Raw genomic sequence first — 17,522 nt, 5'->3', positions numbered from 1 at the left:
TAAGTGTTTTGAACCAGGAGCCTGGCTTGGTAGTGTGTATTGTGTTTTTATTAGATAAACTGCATTTTCAAGCCTAGGACTTCAGTATTAGATAGGAGTAGTATATGTATGTATAATTTTGAGTAGCTTATTCATCAGAATTAAACAAAAAGTACCCATTATCACGGGCTTTTTAAAAATATTTTACTTTTTAGTTGTAGTTGGGCACAATACCTTTATTTTATTTATTTTTATGTGGTGCAGAGGATAGAACCCAGGGTCTTGCACGTGCTAGGCAAGTACTCTACCACTGAGCTACAACCCCAGCCCCTATCACTGGCTTTTAACTTAAATTTTAGAAATATTTACAAAAATAAGTTTATCAAGGATCTAAGTCAGAAGGAAGAAGGTTGTTTTGTACTCTACAAATAATCCCTTTAAAGGCAAAATTAAATCATTTGCTTAGATAAAATTCACAGTACTTTCAGATTTGCAAACGTTTAGTGAAAATTATGCGTTATTGTTATATGATTTTATTTTGTTTTCTTCAAGCTAATAAACACAAGTGGGTACCACTGCACTTGGACGATGTAAGACCAGAGAGTCAAGAGAGACCTGGATCCCGGAACAGCTCTCGGTGTCAACCTGAAGCAAATAAGTCATCCCATAATAACAGGAGAAATGACACACGAAGTAAGTCACAGTCTAGATAAGAGGACTTTGGAGAGCTTGGTGTTGGTGCTCAACTGTCTATAGCACAGTCCCTTTGAGAGTAGATTGCTCACAGTGTGGCCCTCTAACCCCAGCATCCCCAGTGTATTTCATAAGCACAGGATAACCATAGCACAGTTAACAACAATGGAACTTAATACTTATACAGTGGACTTTTTACAGGTAGATTTTCCCAGTGTTTCTTAGAGTTTGTTTTTTGGGACTGGGTATTTGACCCTAGTTCCTTACTAACTGCTGAGCCCCATACCACTAGCCCTTCTTAATATTCTTTTTGAGACAGTGTCTCACTAAGTTGCTGAGGCTGGTCTCAAACTTGCTGTCCTCCTGTCTCAGCTTCCCAAGCTGCTGGGCTTATAAGTGGGCACCACTGCGCATGTATCCATTTATTGTTAGTTGTAGGTGGTGGGCACAATATCTTTATTTCATTTTTATGTGGTACTGAGGATCGAACCAGTGCCTCATGCCTGCTAGGCGAGTACTCTACCGCTGCCACAACCCCAGCCCTTCCATTTGTTCTTTATTGCCAGATAGTATTCATTTGTTGACAGATAATTGACTTGTTTTTACTCCCCCCGCCAACTCCAGTACTGGGAATTGAACTCAGTGTGTTTTACTACTGAACTATATCCCCAGTTTTTCTTTTTATTTTTATTTTGAGTAAGAGTCTTGCTAAGTGGTTGAAGCCGACCTCGAACTTTAGATCCTCCTGCCTCAGCCTCCCAAGTTGCTGCACTTTTCATTTACCATGAACAGTGATGCTATGAACATTGTGAAATAGGTCCATTTGTGAAATATGTATGGACATATTTGGTTACTTAAATCCCAGTGAGTATATTACTCAATCCTATAGTAAATTAGCTGGCTTTCGTCACCATAGTGAAATACCTGGCTCAGGCTACTTCTGAAGTAAGGAGGTTAATTTTGGCTAGTTGTGGAGGTTCAAGTCCAAGATTGGTGGCCCCATTGGTTGGAGTCTCTGGGGAGGGCTGCACGTCAGTGGGGAGCACAAGTCAGAATGAGTGGTCATGCCTACAGCCAGGAAACAGGAAGGCTGGGCTTCCATAGTCCCTTCCAGGGACATCTCAGTGACCTGAGGACCTCCAAGTGGTGTGACTGAGACTAAACCTTTAGACATTTAGCACATGGAGTGCTTGTTATTGTTTTTTATGGTTATTTGGAATGGAACCCAGGGCCTCGTACATGATAGGCAAGTGCTCTACCACCGAGCTACATCTGTAAATTTTGTGAACAAGGTCTGAGTTGCTGAGGCTGGCCTTAAACTTGTGGACCTCCTGCCTCAGCTATCTGAGTGGCTGAAATTACAGAGCACCACTCTGCCTGGCTTAGAATATTTTTCTGCTATATTGTATGTATAATTATCTATATTTTGCTTTGGGTTGATTGCTTTGTCTTGGTATATATATATTTTTTTTAGCATGTTCTTCTTTGATTCTTTTAAGTATACACCAGGTAATAAGAGCTAGGGATTGATTGATTCCTTTATTCATAGAAATACTTGATAGTTTTTTCTAAAGCATCACATCAGGAATAAAATGTCTGGGTCCTTTACTGTTGGTCCCATGAAGACTGAGTTGATTGGGATGTCTTTAGCCTTATTCATTTGTTAGAAAGTGGGCCACTGGGGGGCTGGGGTTTAGCTTAGAGGCAGAGTGCTTGCCTAGCATGCCTGAGGCACTGGGTTCGATCTTCAGCACCACATTAAAAAAATAAATAAAATAAAGGTATCGAGTCCACCTATAACTAAAAACAAATAAATACTTATTAAAAAGAAGAAGAAGCAGAAGAAAGAAAAGAATGGGCGCTGTGGCACATGCCTATAATCCCAGTGGCTCAGGAGGCTGAGGCTGAAGGATTGCAAGTTCAAAGCCAGCCTCAGCAAAAAGAGAGGTGCTAAGCAACTCAGTGAAACCCTCTCTCTAAATAAAATACAAAATAGGGCTTGGGATATGGGTCAGGTGAGTGCCCCTGAGTTCAATCCCCATACCCCTCCCCCCAAAAAAAGAAGGGAAAAATAGGTGGCCCTCAGGCTTTGCACTTCATGGTTTTATTTCATTAAAGATCATTCTGCAGCCACTCCATGTGCATAATCCCAGTGACTGGGGAGGCTGAGGCAGGAGGCTCAGAAGTTAGCAGCCAGCCTGGTAAATTTAGACCTTTCTCAAACACAGTAATAAAACTGGGGATGTAGCTTCTTGGTAAAGCACTTGACTAGCATGCACGGAATCTTGGGTTCAATTCCCAGCACTGTTAAAAAAAAAAAGGAAAAGGAAAAAGAAAGAATTATATTAGAAGAACTTTAAACAAACAAACAAAAAACAATTGAAAGGAGCCAGGCTCAATGGCACATGTGCGCAAACCTAGAGACTTGGGAGGCTGAAGCAAGAGGATCAAAAGTTTAAGGCCAGACTTGGAAAGTTAGCAAGACCCTCTCTTAAAATAAAAAGGAATGAAGCTCAGTGATAGAGCACCCCTGGTTCAATCACCATTACTGGTGTGTGGGGGGGTGGACACAGAAAGGATTACACAATGAATACTTGCAAGCCAGTCTCGTTCTAGTAATTTTGCTGGGTTTTGCTGTGCTTAATTCCTTCATCTGCTAAATCATGTGCAAGATACCATATTTCCTCAGTGACATCAAAGAGAAAGCACCTTGTAAGAAAAGGAACACTACTTTCTTAGTACCATATAAAATCTAGTCAGTAGTTAGATTTTATTTCTCATTTGTTCACAAAATATTACTTTAAAAAATGTTTAAAATCTCATTTAAGATTTTGCTATTCTGATATTAAAGGACTCTTTTAATAAAATTAAGATTTTATTGTTAAATATTGATTATGTAAGAAAATGTATGTATAAAGTTACAAAGAGTTATATATTGTATTCTTATACAATGAACACTGGAAACTTAGCATCTGTTTAAGAGACATGTTAGCAGGGACATAACATGTAATCCCAGTGACTTGGGAGGTCAAGGTAGGATTGCAAGTTCAAGTTCATCCTGGGCTACTTAGACCCTGATAGCTCAGTGGTAAAGTGTCCCTGGGTTCAGTACCCAATACCAAAAAACCAAAATCAAACAAACAAAAAAACCTCCCTATGTGGGCTTTGCAGTTTTATTCAACACTCTCCCATCTCAGAAAAAAATGAGATGGAATGTTAAAACTTTTGAAATTGCCTTTCAATTGGTGGGGGTGCGGGCGTGTAAAGGAATTAAACATGGCGGCGGGGGGGGGGGGGTGCGGAGAAGAAATTGCTGTGCAGTATGACTATCCTGACATGTTCTTTGGCAGTAATTTTTTTACTCTTAATTTCCTGATGTGTTCATGCTTATTAGTTGTGTTGCTATAATTCATCTGTTTTCTTTCCCTCTGCTTAAGGGCGTTTCACTATTCTTATAAAATGTGTTTTACTGTTTCTGGACATTTGTTGTATCTTGCTATTGTTTTGGTACTGGGTATTGAACCCTGGGGCTCTTTACCCCTGCCCTTTTTGTTTTTGAGACAGCAGTTGCTAAGGCTAGCCTTGAACTTGTAAGCCTCTTGCCTCAGCCTCCCAAGCCACTGTGATCACTGGTGTCTTTTTGTTTTGAGGATTGAACCCACACCCAGGGGCACTTTACCACTGAGCTATATCTCCAGCTCTTTCTAAAATTTTGAGACAAGTTCTTGCTCATTTTCAGAGATCGGCTTCAAATTTGCAATACTCCTTCCTGAACCTTCCAAGTTTCTGGAATTACAGGTGGAACCAGAGAGATTTTTTGACAGATTCTTATTGAATCTCTTTAAATGTGTATCTTTCTGAAGACTGCCTGGCTATTGTCATCTAGTTACCCAGTGGGTGAAAGTGATTACTGTATTTTTATAAATATAAACGTGTTTTTTACAGCAAATTGAAATGTTAAAAATTTTATTTTTAAAGGTTGGAGGCGAGACAGAGAAAAAAGAGATGATCAGGATGAAGTGTCCAGCGTGAGGAGTGAGGGGGGTAATATCCGAGGTTCCTTCAGAGGTCGAGGAAGAGGACGTGGACGGGGAAGAGGACGAGGCAGAGGAAACCCTCGAGGTATGTCATGATTTTTGTTTTGTTAAATTTGAGCTTGGGGTAAAATAAAAAAGCAAGCCTTCTGTTTTTTTTTAAAGAGTGGGGGAGAGAGAGAATTTTTCAATATTTATTTTTTTAGTTTTCGGTAGACACAACATCTTTTATCTTTGTGGTGCTGAGGATCGAACCTGGGCCGCACGCATGCCAGGCGAGCGCGATACCGCTTGAGCCACATCCCCAGCCCCAAGCCTTCTGTTTTTCAAATTATCCTTTTATGTTACTTTTTTTGGTCTGATAATAAAAATGGATTAAACTCGGGGGCAGTTTGCCTCAGAGCCAGCCACATCCCCAGTCTATTTTATTTTTTATTTTGAGACAGGGTCTCCCTAAGTTGCTCAGAACTTGTGACCCTCCTGCCTCAGCCTCTTGAGTGGCTGGGGATTATAGACATGTGCCACTGTTCCCATCAAGGTTTTAGTTTGTTATTGGCTCAATATGTCATTTTGCTTTTTTTTTTTGTATCAGAGGTTGAACCCAGGGGTGCTTAACCACTAAGCCACTTCCCATTTTATATTTTATTTTAAGATGATCTCCTTAAGTTGCGTAGGTCTTCACTGAGTTGCTGATGCTGGCTTTGAACTTGCAGTCTTCCTGCCTCAGCCTTCAGAACCACTGGGATTGTAGGCATGAACCATCACACCCAGCTGGATTTTTATTAACGAATTCTTCCCTTTTTTTATTTTAAAATTTATGATTACATTTCTTTTTCTTTCTTTCCATCAAGTAAACTTTGATTATTCGTATGGTTACCAAGAACATGGTGAAAGGACGGATCAGCCATTTCAAACAGAAATTAACACCAGTATGATGTATTACTATGATGATGGTACGGGTGTACAGGTATATCCTGTGGAAGAAGCATTGCTTAAAGAGTATATTAAGCGTCAAATGTAAGTTGATGTGTGATTTAGGCAGATAGTAAAGTCTGTTGTAATAACAAACTTTAATATTATTGATAATGAATGTTACACATTTTCTAACCTATTTATTAGTAAAAGTTGAAGAATGTTAACTTATTATATTTTTCTAGGAAATATTAGTAAAATAGATTAAGTGTTTTTTAAAAAGTCACATTTCGATCATGTTCGTGTATTGCCTGCATTCTATGATTAGACATTTCTCTGCTTAAAGGATATTAGTTAGAATGTCATTGCATAATATGACTATATATATAAATGTAAAGCTTTCTTCTATATATTATTTGAAATGAAACAGGCAAAACTTGGATGAAATTTGGATTATTATTTGCAAATATTTTCTCATTAAAATTTACAAGTGACAAAAATAGTGGCAGATATCTTTTGATTTCTTAGCAGTTGATATCTTTTGATATCCTTAGCAGTTTACTTCTAAATTCTGAGTTTTTTTTTTTTTTTTTTTTTTTAACCTTTGAAGTTCTTTCTTTGTGACACTTACTAAAGGGGACTGTTGCTTCTATTCTGCAAGGTCATGTCTTGCTCACAGTAGTTGCTTCCTGAGTGCTGAATTTGAAGTCAGAAGAATATTGGTTCTCTTGTTAAGAAAAAAACCCTCTGCATATTACCATTGTATAGGGTATTCTGCATATTTATACAGTGTGTTTATGTAGTGGCAAGGAGAAAACCTTCCCATGTGATTTGCATTAACCAACTTAAATGTTTTTTTATCCTGACAAGGTGAAGGAAGAGCGGCTATTTTTGAAAGGGCACAAGCTTTTAAAAAACACCTATTTTTATTTAAGAAAGAAAATGAACCCTGCTTTATTACTAGAAAGTGATGATGTCAGCATTTGCTGGCCCCTCCCAGGATTGGGTTGGCTTACAATGTGGAGCAACATGTTTATTTTGTTCTTGCTTCTTTTGTTACAGTTGATGCAAACACTGAAGAAAAGGGCCAAACACTGGGCAGAAAGTGCCTGTCCTGTGGCTATCAACTTTGTACCATTATTCCTGTTCTTTTTGTAACTCTTGCTGCCAGGTCCCTTGTGAGACCTGACACTGGACCTGCAGCTCTGTGTCAGGACCCTCGGCCTCCAGTGTGCTCATACACATGAGGGAGGAGCAGAGCCACTTCAGCGTTGGCAGTTTGTCATGCATTGTAGAATGCAGAGCTTCTCAGATAGGACACCCAGCGAAACGTCCGACGTGGCGTTAGTCCTGACCCCCTTTTTTGTTGGTGGTTTCAGCACCAGGGCTTTGGGTGCATATTAGTGAAGCACCAGGTTTAGGGTGGCTTGTCCTGTTAGCATTCTTTGATTTGTAGGTCCAGCTTTGAGGACTCATCCTGTGACTTCGTGTCATTGAGGTGTCTAATATAGTATGTGCAGAGGCTGATGGGGGTTAGATGTGGTGTTTTGTTTTGTTTGAGATGTCATGTATAAAAGTCTACCTCACACTTGTAGGAGAATGATATTAAATGTATTTTACTGGACTGGGATTGGACCCAGGAGCTGACTCATGAGACAAGTGCTCTGCAACTGAAGTGCTATTTTCTCGGCTCTTCATTTTATATTGAGATGGTGTATTGCTAAGTTGCTGTCCTTTAGCTTGGAAGTTCTTCTTTCTCAGCCTCCCTTAGTAGCTGGAATTATAGGCAAGTGCCACTGTGCCTGCCTGATATTTAGTATACTTGGAAGAAAAAGTCTTAACTATTCAGTCTCTAGCAGCTTTTTTATATCATTTTAAGTGAAAATGATATTTATTTTGCTGTCCGAATGTTTGGATATTAATATTTTCATTGTTTCTTGGGAAAAATCTCGTGCAGCATTCAGATTTAGAGGTTAGTATGTTTGCAGTCTACTAAAATGTTTTAAAATACTGTAGATAACTGAGTTAAGAATGTATTTAGATATTGTAGTCTTCAAAAGTATTATATTTGAAGGGAAGCTTGTTACTGACTTGGGGAAGTTTGAGTCTAAAAACAGTTGTAACCAGTGACTGTCAAATGTCTGTTTTAATGTCCACAATTTTAGAATTTCACCACATGTATTACATGCCTACCAGACACTGTGAGCAAATAGGGCTTTTGAGGCATAACAAAAATGAGAATGTTCATTTCTTCAGTCTTTAAGAATAAATGACTGGCTAGTGTTACTATTTTTTTTTTTTTTTTTTTTTTGTACCTGCGACTGAACTCAGGGGCACTCCACTGAGCCACATCCCCAGCCCTGTTTTGTATTTTATTTAGAGACAGGGTCTTACCGTGTTGCTTAGTGCCTTGTGGTTGTTGAGGCTGGCTTTGAAGTCAAGATCCTCCTGTCTCAGTCTCCCAAGCTGCTGGGATTACAGGTGAGCCACCGTGCCTGGCAATTTGCTAGTGTTACTGAGGTGTTAGTTGTATTTCACTAATGTCTGTGAGAGTTTTGCACTTTGATAGGGTTTCTTTCAAAGTTAGAATTTGGCCTACATAGTTCAAAGTTATTTAGTCACTGAGTTTTACTCCCCAAAATATAAACTGGTGTGCTTCCTTGTAATTTGCCACCCTCCTTTGAAGATTTCCCATGATTTGGAAACAGTGTAGGATTAATAAACCGTAAGCCTGTAGTAGGACAGATTATCACTGATGACATGGAGTATTGTGAACATTTTCTTCTGGTTATTGTCTTGCTCTATTTAGAACCTTATTTATATATATATGTATATATTCTCTCTCTCCCTCCGCCTCTCCCCCGCCCCCCACACATTTTTTTGTACTTGGGATTGAACCTGAGCCATTATTATACCACTGAGGGATATCCCCAGTCCTCTTTGTTTTGAGACAGGGTCTTGCTGAGTTACTGAGGGTCCTATTAGGTTGCTGAGGCGGGCTTTGTGAACTTTTGATCCTTCTCCCTAAGACTCTCAAGTAACTGGAATTATAGGCTTATGCTACTGTGCTGTGCCAGAATCTTAATTCTCATTTTTCTATATGGAGGCTATTTAAACATGTATTTCTCAAAAGCTATTATTATTAAATGTATTCTGAAGGTTAACTTTGTGTGTCAGATTTGTAATTATTGATCATATTGGAAGTTCATCTTTACATTTCTCTTTGGGGCAAGTTTAAGTGGGCCTATAGTTTTGTGAAGAAGAAAAGGTATCTAAGCCTTTTCTGCATTTTTTTCTCCACATACTTGATGGTGTCATTGATAATTGTGGTTAGTTATATTCTTTGCTTTCTTTTCCCTTTTTGACCATGCTGGGTATCAAACCCAGGGCCTCTGGCGTGCTAGGCCAGTGCTGTCCCACTGCACTGCATCCCCAGACTTTATTTTGAGTTGGGGTTTTGCTTAATTGCCTAGGCTGGTTTGACTTGGCATCGTCTTCTTCACCTCCAAGGTAGATGGGATTGCAGGCTGTGCCACCGCGCCCTGCTCCCTCTTCACTCTCAATGTCTTACACTGTGTCTGGAAAGGAGGAGGAGGACTGGCGGGAGGAGGCTCAGTTGTAGAGAGCCCACTTGGCACGTGGGAGGTTCTGAGTTCAGTCTCTAGAAACACATGCAGGAAAAAGAAGGGGATGGAGGAGAATTTGGATCTTTATTCACATATGTAATAATTAATATGTGTACACATGTGCTTGTGTGTCCAGTAAATTTTTTCTATGCGCTGAATGATTACTAGGGTTCAAAAGTACTACATGATGTCAATATTTTGTCAATATAGAAAACAAAACTTCTATACATTTGATTGTGAATTCAACAAAGGACACTTCCAATCCAATAATATGATTTTTGCGGCTGGGATTGTGGCTCAGTGGTAGAGCTTTTGCCTAGCACATGTGAGGCACTGGGTTCGATCCTCAGCACCACATAAAATAAATAAATAAATAGATAGATAAATAAAGGTATTGTGTGCACCTTACAACTACAATTAAAAAAATAAAAAATGAGTATGATTCTTAGTGATTAAGGAAAAGCTGGGATACAGTATGTTGACATATGTTTAGCTTTGTTAGTGTTTTAGTGAAATAGAGGTAGCTTTGTAGTGAAATTTTCACAGAATTTACTCATTAATACTCAGTTATTGATTCCCCCCCCCCACTGGGAATTGAACCCCTGGCCTTGTACACGTGAGGTGCGCACCTCACTACTGAGAGACACCCAGCCATTTTTTTCTTTATGTTGTTTTGAGACAGGGTCTTGCCATGTTGCCCAGGCTGACCGGCAGACCGGCTGACCTTGGACTTGGGATCTTCCTGCCTTAGCCACCCACGTAGCTGGGATTACAATGTGCCACTACACCTGGCTAATTATTAAACTATTTTAAAGTAAAATGAGCTTTTCGTTCTTTGTGCTTAGGTAAAGCTGATCTGAATAGAAGTTAGTGCTGGTTTTATGGAAAATAATCAGTATTTAAAGTTTGTGATTATCTTTTTATATCTGCCCTATTGTATTAGACCATCTATGTTATATCTTAGTTGTAATATGGTATTAATCAAATTAAAATATCCTGATAGCAGTTGATAATGATGATGGATATTTTTTGTCCTGTTGAATAAATGGATAAAATATATGTTTGTTTCTCTTTTCAGTGAATATTACTTCAGTATAGAAAACTTGGAACGTGACTTCTTTCTTCGGAGAAAGATGGATGAGCAAGGTTTCCTGCCTATTTCCCTGATTGCTGGATTTCACCGCGTTCAGGCTCTCACCACAAACCTTAATCTCATTTTAGAGGTAATTATTAATTCAAAATAATCAGTACTTTTCATTCAGTATTCCTAAGAACCTGCACTTGCTCTAAAAATAAAGTATTAAAGTTTAGTTTAAAAAAAAAAAATGGTGAACCAGGTGTGGTCTTTCCCGTCTGTTGTTCCAGCTGCTCTGAAGATCCCTTGAGCCCTGGAGGTGGAGACCATCCTGAGCAACAGAGTGAGACCTCTGTCTCTAAATAAATAAATGAAATAAGCTCAAGAGTTTGTAGTTGGCTAAAGCTCTGGACAGCATTTCATTACTTTCTTTCATTTTACAAAACCTAAATAAATGTCTGACACCGGGAGCCCCTCAAAGACTTGCTAATGCTGTTGCCACCTGTTTCAGACCCAGTCTTTCAAACTTGAACCTTTAACTTTGGTCCTTTTAATCTTCAGGATGATGTAAAGTACTATGTATTCCCATTTAATAAAATACTGAGAATTTTTCCTATGCTATAGACAGGCTAATTTAAAACAGCATTTGAAGTTTGGCCAGAATGCTTTCCTCTTATGTGTCTTGTTTCTAGAAATGCTTTCAACATTTTTGTTTTTTCCTGTTTTTTTTAGAAATGTGGCATTGAAATTGACCAATGTAGCCAATCCTGTCCCTTCACAACCCGGGCAACCATTGACCTCCCTTTGTTCCTGTAGTTTTGGTTTTCTAGAGTTAGCACATAGAGTTAGCATATTACGGACAGTTTGTGATTCCTTGACTTGACTCATCCTGGTTGCTGCGTGTCACTAGTGTGCTCTTTGGTTTTGCTGACTGGTGCTCCACAGTGGGTTGTTCCACCGTTTGTCCACATCCTTGCTGGACTTTGAGGGCGGTCTTCAGTGTGGGAGCTTGTGAGTGAAGTCTGAAGATCTCTGTGTGAGTGTTTCTGTGTCTGTGGGGTGGCTGTTGCGACTGCTGGAATGTGCAGTAAGCGTGCTTGTCCTGAAGTGGCGCTGACAGTCTGTATTCTGAAGTGGCTTTATTATTCTGCATTTCCACCATTAGGTATTGAAACTCCTTATTCCACAGCTTCATCAGCCCTTGATATTGTCAGGTGTTATTTTTGGTCCTGGGGATTGAACCAAGCAGCACTTTACCCTGAGCTACATCCTCAGCCCTTTCCATTTCTTGAGACAGCGTTTTGCTAAGTTGCTGAGGTTGAATTTGCCATCCTCTTGCCTCAGTCTCAGTTATAATGTCATGCACCACTGTGCCAGGGTGCATGACTTTTAAAATAATAAACATGTTGTAGTTTCTCATTACAGCTAATTTGTGTTTCCCTACTGACTGATGTTGTTGATCATCTTATATGGTCATCGGTAAACCTTACGTGTTGAAGTGTTTGTTCAAATCAGTGTGTTCAAAATCATTTTTATCAAAATGTTTTTAAAAGTAATTGTAAGAGTTCTTTATTCTGGATACAAGTTTTTTTTAATATGTATATTTTACAAGTATTTTTTTCCTAGTCTTGGGCTTCTTTCTTTATTTTCTTAATAGAGTTCTACGAATAGCAAGGTTTTTTTCTTTGTTTTGTTTGTGGTACTGAGAACTGAAGCAGAGGCCCTCTACCACTGAGCTACATGGCCAGCCTTTTTCTTTAAATTGAGGTTTTGATAAATTGCAGACTGGCCTCCAGCCTGTGATCCTCTTCCATCCCCCTCCTGAGCTGCTGGAGTTACAGGTGTGCTCCACCACACCCAACTTGTTTTGTTCTTTTAAGAGACAGGGTCTCACTGAGTTGCTTAGCACCTCGCTTTTGCTGAGGCTGACTTTGAACTCACGATCCTCCTGCCTCAGCCTCCTGAGCTGCTGGGATTACAGGTGTGCATCACCACGCCCAGCTTATTTTGAGTTCTTTTTTTTTTTTTTTTAGTTGGACACAATATCTTTATTTTATTTATTTATTTTATGTGGTGCTGAGGATCGAACCCAGGAACTTGCACATTCTAGGCAAGCACTCTACTGCTGAGCCACAATCCCAGCCCCTTATTTTGTTCTTAATTCATAAGTTTTATTTATTTGTTTTGGGTACTGTGGATTAATCTCAGCACCATAGAGCTATATACTCAGCCCTTTTAAAATTTCAAACTTCATCTTCCTATCTTAGTTTCCCAGGTTGCTGGGAAGTGTGTGTGATGAGCACCACATCTGCACAGTTTCATGGATATTTTTAGAACCATGAACTGCAATATCTATCATCTGTTAACTTCAGATTTTGTAATTTTGGGGATTATTAAAAATACAAGATTTTTTGGGCTGGAGAGGTGGTTCAAGTGGTAATGCCCTTGCTGGCACGCGCGGGGCACTGGGTTCCATCCTCAGCACCACATAAAAATAAAGATGTGTCCACCGAAAAAAACTAAAATATATATATATATATATATTACGGAATTCTCTCTCTCTCTCTCTCAAAAAGAAATATATAAGACTTTCAATGAAAAAATTTTCAAGTATAAGTTCTTTACCAGCTCAAAATTCTTATTGCTAGGCCCTGAAGGACAGCACAGAAGTAGAAGTTGTGGATGAGAAAATGAGGAAAAAGATAGAACCAGAAAAATGGCCAATCCCGGGCCCCCCTCCCAGAAGCGTGCCACAGACTGACTTCTCTCGGCTGATCGACTGTCCGGAGTTTGTGCCAGGCCAAGCCTTTTGCTCACATACAGGTAATAGCTTGTCTTTTAGAAACAACAGGATAAGAGTGGGCTTCTTTGATCCATTTTACCTGTCTCTTGTTAGTTTATTTAGATTTAGTAGGAAAATTAAAGATGAACTATACATGACTTTTAATCCTCCAAATCCTATTTACACTGTCTCCCACATGATTATTTAAATAGGGATCTGAGAATTATGGGTGACGCTCTCTTGTGTTCTTGTTCTTAATTTTTTATGTGTACTTTGTCATGTGTGGAGTTTTGACCTGTCTTCTTTTAATTTTGCTGAATGACTGTGGATACGTTGTGTCAGTTTTCCCCGGGTAGGATTGAGCTAGTCTAATTGTTACACGTGTGCTTTACCTTGTCTTGCAAAGACAGGTGACCCACATTCTAAAGCAGAATCGAGGTTCTCTTTAATTTGGTTGTGTTTAGAATTTCTCAAACCTGCTTTAGTGTTAAGGATTTTTCCTGGATCATTTTTAAGACATTCCCTCTGGGAAAAAAATGTGCTTAAACTTTTCAGTCAGGGTGATGATCTACTGATGCCCTGGATGTCATCTGATGGGGATGTGCAGTGGAGCAGGTGGCTCACTGAAATGCATTGTAAATACTGGAACAAACCGTGCTGCAGAGATGGAAGCCACCAGACTGCCTTCCGTGTGAGAGTGTCCACTGCCGACCCCCGGGCAGCACGACAGTGGAGATGACCACCTCTGCCACGACGGAGACAGAGCCGGGGACCGCTGCTGGCATTCCAGGAGCTGCCTGCCCTTTTCTGTGTGACTGGACTCAGACGGCGTGGCTACTTTTATTTGCGGGGGAAGCTAATTGTTATCACTGTGGAAATACTGCAAGGTTCTGTCTTTTGTTTCCAGGCATATGTACTTGTGTCCAGGTCAATAAAGCAGAGAAAGAGAGGACTGCGTAGCCTTTCCCAGCTTGCCAGGCCCTTGGCTCTTGGTCTGCCCTTTGCCATGGTGAACATTGCATAACTCACGTGTTGAGATGTTTCACATGGACTGTAAGATTTATTAATGTGGACATTTAAGGGGTAAGAAATTGAAGAAATAAACAAGGGTATTTTTTCCATTATTCTTCAAAATGTATTTTTGATACATCAGTATAAGTCCTGCCCATCAGAAAAGCATTAATGATGGACAGTTTCACAGAGATTTTTATCTCATATTTCTTTGTCAGCCCTGTGCTTCTAATCGCAGCAAGCAACTTGGGGGCAAGTGTTTTAAAAAGTTGAAGAAATGTGACATTGTTTGTTTGTTTGTTTTTTTAAAGATATAATGGCTGATTGTAAAAGTTAGATTTATTTATTGTGTAAACTTGGGTCCAAGATGACATTTTTAACCAGCTTATGAACAATCATTGGTAAGTTGGATAATATAGAAAATACTTTTTCCACAGGGATAGTATAGTTAATTTAGGTCAGTCAAGTTGGTGATGCCTGTCCATTAACCATTTATGTATTATTAATAAAATTACAAGAATAAAATCATAATGTTTTGTATATTTTTGTGTTTTTTAACATACACTCAGATGGATGCACATACATATTTTCTTTCTGCACAAACATCAGTGTGTATTAAGTAAATGTCATACATTTTAGTTTTTTTTTTTATCTTACACGTCAGAAACCAGGTAGCAAACAAAATGAGAAAATTTTCTTAGAATTATGCTTTCATATTAAGTCATAGAAATAAATATGTAAATCACTTTTTTCCACAAATCCCTAGATTTCAGACCTTGTGATAAGAAAGCCTAGTTTCCTGGAGTCGGTGGAGAAGTAATGTCTCACCAAAAATGTGAAGTGGAGCCCTGGGCCAATGTGTGTCCCCACAGGTGGAGAACAGAGGAGGCATTTCATATCCCTTTCCTTTCAATTAGGAGACCTTAAACTTCAGAAAGGACCCTTGACATATGCCTCTGAGGAGTTTGAAATGTAACATTTAATACCCTTCATCAGTTGCTGTTTTCCCTCTGTGGAGGTGGCCTTGTGTACCGTGGGTTGACGTTGGCACTGAGCAGAAGACCTCGGTGCCCCCCACGGGGTGGATTGTGGGAATGAAGCAACTGCTTTTGCAGTGTGTCCTGCTCTGCTCTCGATGTGCTGCCGCACCATCCACCCTTAAAGAACGTGCCCATCCACAAAGAGGTCAGAGACCTGGACATCTTGGGCTTTTTTTTAAAAAAAAAATGTGTGAGGTGATCTCCTGGTTTTTCAGTAACAAACTGGGATTTCCTTAAAAGTGTCTAAATAATTTTTGTCTATAAAAATTTTAATGTCAGATAATCCAAATCATTTTTAAGTTCATTTCCTCTTGGAAGATGAGGTGTTTGCAACTATCTTTGACTTTAACTGAAGTATAGTTTGAAAACTTCATTGTAGAAGAAAATATGGGTGCAAAAAGCCATGCAGGGCGTATGTATGCCATAAGTGTCATAACATGAAACCTGTGAAGTCTCACTAAGACTTTCAAGCTTAAAGAACATTTAGAGATGATTATTTAACAAGCTGTTAGGCTGGTGTTAAAAGATTAAATTTCTACACAAAAAATAGTAGCTAGTGATTTCCCTGCCCTGTGCCAGGTGCTGTTGTTTATACTAATTTAGTTAATTCTCAACAATAGTTGTATAAGCAACTGAGTCAGTCCCCAAATATTGTCAGTGGGATAGAGGTTTTTTAGTTTTAAAGCTTTATTCACTGTGTGAACATAGAAAACTGATGATATTAGAGAATTCCCTGGAAATGTTTTTCCCATTCCACCAGCACTCTCAGCGTGACAATCTCCCCATGTTTCACTTGTACTACTTTTGTGAATGAATTGGCAAAGGTGTACCATTAAAAAAACTGTAGAGCAGCCTTGTCCAAGAAATATGTGAACCATACATGTAATGCCAAAAATTTTAGTAGCCTTAAAAGCATAAGACAATTTTATTAAAATTAATTTTTTAAGACAGTTAATTTTAATAATATTTTTATAGAGATTTTAATTTAGCAGCATGTTCAAATATTACAGCATATGGCCAATAAGGACTTTGGCTCTGTTTGTTCATGGGGGGTAACAGGTCTTTCCTGGTATGTGTGCTACACTGGTCCGAGCACATTTCAGGTACTCAGTGGCTGCATAGAGCTAATGCCTATCGTATTGAACAGGAGGAGTTGGAGAACTTCTATAAAACACAATACCACTGGTCCATGGGGAAGAGCCCAAGGTCGTCTGATTTCTGCCATAGAGATTGAAGTAAAACCTGGAACAGTCTCACACTGGGTCCTGTCATGTGCCTTGAATTTAGTGAATAAAAGGATTGTTGGTGTTAGTTTCAGCTTTCTGCAAGTAACATTTTAGCATTGTGGCGTTTTCAGTAATCTGACTTGGATGGGTAAATAGTGATGCTCCAGCAAACACTCTAAAATAAATTTTGTGTATACTTAGTTTTACATATTGCTGAATGTGTTTTTAAAAAATATTTATTTTTTAGTTGTACCTTTATTTTATTAATTTTTACGTGGTGCTGAGGATCTAACCCAGGGCCTCACACATGCTAGGCAAGTGCTGTACCACTGAGCCACAACCCCAGCCCCAAAGGCATGTGTTTTTTAAAACACGCTGTCTAAAGCAAGTCCGTGGTGCATCTTTTGATACAGGATGAAAATATAACTTAAAACACACTTTAAAAATCCTTGTTCAAAGTGAGTCCACATTGCATCTTCTGACCTAGGTATGAAAATATAACTTAAAACATTTAAATATTCTTTTTTGAAAAAGAACTTATTAATATTAAACAATTTGGTCAGTTCTGATGGCACATGCCTGTCATCCCAGATACTTATGAGACTGAGGCAGGAGGGTCACAAGTTGGAGGTCAGCTTGGGCAACCTAGCAAGACCCTGTCTCCAAATAAATTTTAAAAAGGGCTGGAGATATAACTCGGTGATAAAGCATCCCGGGGTTTTATCTCAGCATCAAAACAAAATAAGTAAAAAAGTTGAATTTAACTTATAATAGAGGATATATTAAAATAAGTTAGCAGAAGTGATAGTGTGGAGGTTTAAAAAAAAAAAAAAGGCCTTTGAATTCCCTCAGTGTTGTTTTATTTTGTTTTGGTACCAGAGATTGAACCAGGGGTATTAGCCACTGAGCCATATCCCTAGCCCACCTACTTGCTCTTTATTTTAGGGCCTCACTAAATTGCTGAGGCTGGCTTTGAATTTTGCAATCTTGCCTTGGCCTCCCAAGCTGCTGGAATTACAGTCATGCCATACATCCAATTAAAGTCTCTGTTTTTAAGTATTTTCTTTTTTCAAAAATATTTTTAAATATTTTTTTATTTGTTCAAATCAGTTATACATGAGAGCAGAATACCCTTTAATTCATT

The 17,522-nt window shown here is 39.0% G+C and overlaps 1 protein-coding gene across 6 annotated transcripts in view; it reads left to right on the top strand.

The window, feature by feature from the left end:
* Positions 1-17,522, top strand: part of Larp1b (La ribonucleoprotein 1B) — a 91,224-nt gene that overhangs the window by 12,563 nt on the left and 61,139 nt on the right. For 4 of the 6 annotated variants that reach the window (XM_071614683.1, XM_071614682.1, XM_071614681.1 and 1 more), the window contains 5 exons: positions 532-672; positions 4,651-4,794; positions 5,558-5,723; positions 10,323-10,467; positions 12,968-13,142. In XM_071614683.1, the coding sequence (XP_071470784.1) occupies positions 532-672; positions 4,651-4,794; positions 5,558-5,723; positions 10,323-10,467; positions 12,968-13,142 (771 nt within the window). Of the gene's footprint in view, positions 1-531; positions 673-4,650; positions 4,795-5,557; positions 5,724-10,322; positions 10,468-12,967; positions 13,143-13,656; positions 14,644-17,522 lie in introns of those variants that run through there. The other 2 variants (XM_071614685.1, XM_071614684.1) reach the window with 1 other exon arrangement.

Source organism: Marmota flaviventris, chromosome 7 (assembly GCF_047511675.1).
Source record: "Marmota flaviventris isolate mMarFla1 chromosome 7, mMarFla1.hap1, whole genome shotgun sequence".
NCBI classification, from domain to species: Eukaryota; Metazoa; Chordata; class Mammalia; order Rodentia; family Sciuridae; genus Marmota; species Marmota flaviventris.
The sequence above is the reverse complement of the archived record's forward strand: the minus strand, read 5'-3'. Positions and strand labels throughout refer to the sequence as shown.